General features: G+C 48.2%; 1 protein-coding gene across 1 annotated transcript; it reads right to left on the reverse strand.

Annotated features, from left to right (window-relative positions):
- Positions 1–872: 872 nt before the first annotated feature.
- LOC125088613 (zinc finger protein 658B-like) lies at positions 873–2,306 on the reverse strand. Its single transcript, XM_047709808.1, is given in 3 exon segments — positions 873–973; positions 976–1,887; positions 1,890–2,306. Coding segments are annotated over 3 exon segments (1,398 nt in total). The 5' UTR covers positions 2,275–2,306.
- Between the last annotated feature and the right edge of the window lie 1,888 nt (positions 2,307–4,194).

Genomic DNA, 4,194 nt, shown 5'->3' on the forward strand with positions numbered 1-4,194 from the left:
GTATACAAGTCAGCCCATCACAAAGGTCTTGGGTTATAAAGCAAATTAACACACAGGCTAGAGTATGTACATATGTATATACACGGTCACTATTCCGGATACATTTGCAATGTTCCTCTCAGAGACACAGCAAGTATGGGATCAAATGTGATCTGTTCATTCCTTCATGTGGGAGAGCCCGATGCTGCTTTCAAACCACCCTTCCGAGGGCACACAATGTCTAAGATCAAAGGTAATTAAACAAACATGGCACTTACTGATACATTAATCAGAGCAACACGGAGCAACACTTCAATTCCTGTGTGGTGACCCTGGAAGCTGCAAATAGTCACCAAAGCATCAGGAGACCAGCAAACACCCCCGTGGGACTTTCGCCTTCCTGTGCGAGTCACCACCCAGAACTCACATCGCCCACTGTGGATCAACACTGGTCACTCCATTCCCTAACTGGGAACGGAACAAGGGGTTTCCAGGTACCCAGATTTGGATGAGGAGGCAAAAAAAGCGGACAGCTCAGCATCATTAACCATGTTGGGGTGGTGACGTATGCACAGTACTGGGAACTGCCAGGCACCAGACACTGCCGCAGACTGCCAGTTACTTACATCCTGCAGTGACTTCACACACATCAGAAAGCATTATGCAGGTTCTGAATTTTTCTGAAAATGTCTGGTTCTTATGGGAAGTCACTGCACTGGGGACATTCAGGGGAACCGTGGTCAATTCAGGTAGCTGGCTACCTCAGAGGTTCTCCTCCACCCTAACGCCACTACACAAGAAGTATCACCTCTGTGCTGTTTTAGATCCTTCCTGCAGTGTGAAGGCTGTAATGATATGTAAAACCACTATAACTAATATAAGATTTCCCACATTCACGGCATTGATAAGCCTCTCTCCGTGTGAACTCTCTTGTGACGTTGGAGGGCAGAACTATCAGCAAATGATTTCTCACATTCATTACACACATAAGGCTTTCTCCAGTTTGAACTCTCTTGTGACGTCGGAGGGCAGAACTAGCAGTATAAAATTTCCCACATTCATTGCACTGATAAGGTCTTTCTCCAGTGTGAAGTCTCTGGTGGTAACGGAGGGCAGAACTAGCAGTAAATGATTTCCCACATTCAGTACACTCATAAGGCCGTTCACCTGAGTGAAGTTTTTTGTGTACATTGAGGGTACTTTTTCGGGGAAAGGATTTACTACATTCAGGGCATTCATAAGGCCTCTCTCCACTGTGAACTCTCTGGTGTTCGCGATGTTCATTACTAGTGACAAAAGATTTCCCACATTCACTGCACTTATAAGGCTTTTGTCCAGTGTGAAATCTCTGATGATTACGGAGTCCAGAGCTACTTGTGAAAGATTTCCCACATTCAGGGCACTCATAAGGCTTTTCTCCAGTATGAACTCTCTGGTGATAACGGAGGCCAGTACTACTCATAAGCGATTTGCCACATTCGTGACACTTGTAAGGCCTTTCTCCAGTGTGAACTCTCTGGTGATAACGGAGAGCAGAATTACAGGTAAACGATTTCCCACATTCATGGCACTCATAAGGCCTTTCTCCAGTGTGAACTCTCTGGTGACTACGGAGGCCATAAATAGTAGAACAAGATTTCCCACATTCATTGCACTGATAAGGCTTTTGTCCAGCATGAATTCGCTGGTGAAAACGGAAGGAACATCTAGCAGTAAAAGATTTCCCACATTCATTACACTCATAAGGCTTTTCACCTGAGTGAAACTTGATATGATAACGTTGGTAAATTTTTTGGCTAAAAGATTTCCCACATTCAACGCATGCATAAGGCCTTTCTCTACTGTGAACTCTCTGATGACTACGGAGGGCAGAACTCCTAGCAAGTGATTTCCCACATTCATTGCACTATAAGGCTTTTCTCCAGTGTGAACCCTCTGGTGAGAAGAGAGCTCAGAATTACTTATAAAAGATTTGCCACATTCATGGCACATATAAGGCTTTTCTCCAGTGTGAACACTATGGTGATAACGGAGGCCATTACGACTCATAAAAGATTTGCCACATTTGCTGCACTCATAAGGCCTTTCTCCACTGTGAACTCTGTGGTGATAACGGAGGTAAGTAATACGAACAAAACATTTCCCACATTCATTGCATTTATAAGGCCTTTCCCCAGTGTGAAGTCTCTGGTGAGAACGGAGAGATGAAGTACTGGTAACAGATTTCCCACAATCACTGCACTCATACTGTCTTTTCCCTGTGTGAGATCGCTGATGATAACAGAGGGCAGACATAGACGGAAAAGATTTTGTACAGACGCGACACTTATAAACCTATCTCCAGACTGAACCTATGAGTTATCGACACTGAGCTACTGCTCACAGATTTCACACATCCGCTACAAACATAATTTTTCCCTCCACTGGGCAATTTCTGGACATGAAGGGGGACACATCTGCCACCTAAGGATTTCCCACATTTGATGCACGTGTACTGCCTGGGTCCACCCTGAGTCTTCCCATTTCATTCAGGGTTGGTTGTTGCCCAAGGGACTTTCCACATGGACCAAACTCATGATGTCGTGCTCCAGTATGGTATCTCTGGTGTATGGCAAATAAGGATTTGTACCTGAAGTTTTCCCCACATTCACTGCCACAAAGGACTCTCTACCAAGGTGGACACCCTGGTCCCGAGTATCTGTGTGTTTGGGAACAAAGGTGTTCTTGCATCCGCCCCAAGTGCCATGACTGCTTCCGTGTCGTAACGTTGCCCTGCACCGGGGATCGTGTGTGGCTTCTCCCCAGTACGAGTGGCCTCTTGCCCAAGATGCCCCGAGCCAGACAGCAAGTCCTTCTCCACCTCTCCACAGGTAAAGGGCTTTCCCGAACCACCGGATCCCCAGCTCTTGACAGCAGAGGCCCTGTCCACACGGCTTCTGAATGGTTTTGCTCCCGCGGGCTGCTCCTGCTGCTGCTCCAACTTCACACTGAAAGAAAATCGTTTCCCGCAGGCCCCACACCTCAACCGTTTCTGGCCGTTTTCTTTCCCCTGGAGCTCAGCCAAGTGGAAAATGTCTCTCAAGACGGGACCACACATCTCACAGGGGTGGGTCTTCCGGGAAGACAGAGAGGCCCTGGGCGTCCCGGTCTGGGACACGCCTACAGAAGCGCTCTGTGCAAAGGGGGCCTCCTCATCCTCTGCTCCACAGCAGCAACCTGAAGGCAGAGAAATGCTGGTGAAATACGTGCTGGCTGTAGCGAGGGGGTGAGCCCATCACACACACACCCGACTCATCTAGGCAGGATGGTATAGCATGCTTTTCCACACACAAGAGAAGAAACTCAACTATAGGACAGGCCACTGGGCATTTCTGGGCACAAGCCGTCAATGTACTAGGGAGAGCACGCTAGAAGGACAGAAAACTAGGGCAGGACAAGGAAGAGAGCCAAGGTCTACAGCTTATTTTCTGCGCAAAGGTTTGTGTACCACGGTTGCTGCTACTGGCCTCTGGCTGAGTGGAGGGCTGAGCACAAGCCAATCGCACGAAATGGACTACTGTCAAGGGCTGTTTAAAGACACGTGACTATCTCATTTCAAAACACCTGGGGGTGAATGCTGAGATACACAGAAGAGCAGTGACAGAAATGGGTGAGACTGGGTGCCCGAGATGGAGGGATTATCCCTGTACCAGAGTAAACGGAATTACCAAAGGAGTAGAATCCACTTGACAAAAAAAGGTCAATGGCGAGGAAGGAAAGACAGAAACGGGGGGTGGGGGGTGGTCATCGGCAATGGTTCTGACTCTGGCTGAGCAAAGAATGGTGCCCAGTACGATCACACACAAACCAGGCCTGACATCCCACCACTGCCAGCGGCCATTCATGAGGAACAGGCTCCCTCTAAGCCCATCTGCTCACGTCTGGGGCATGTCCATGCTTTGATACACAAGGCACTCCTCCTGGAAGCCCTAGCTGAACAACTAGAGCGCACCAGGAAGACAGACAAACTGATGGAAAACAGGCCAAGTGCACTGCCAGCACTGTACTAGAGCTACTCAGGAGAGAATGGACGCAGAAAAATGTCCTCTGGGACTGTTATCAGCAGGAAGGTAGAAGGAGAGATACCATCCTTAGCCCCAAGAAAAATCAACGCAATATGAAAGACATGAGCCTCGGCGGGCTCAACAGTCCAATTAAGACGGACCGGTACACAGG

This window comes from Lutra lutra, chromosome 17 (genome assembly GCF_902655055.1).
Source record: "Lutra lutra chromosome 17, mLutLut1.2, whole genome shotgun sequence".
Taxonomy (NCBI): domain Eukaryota; kingdom Metazoa; phylum Chordata; class Mammalia; order Carnivora; family Mustelidae; genus Lutra; species Lutra lutra.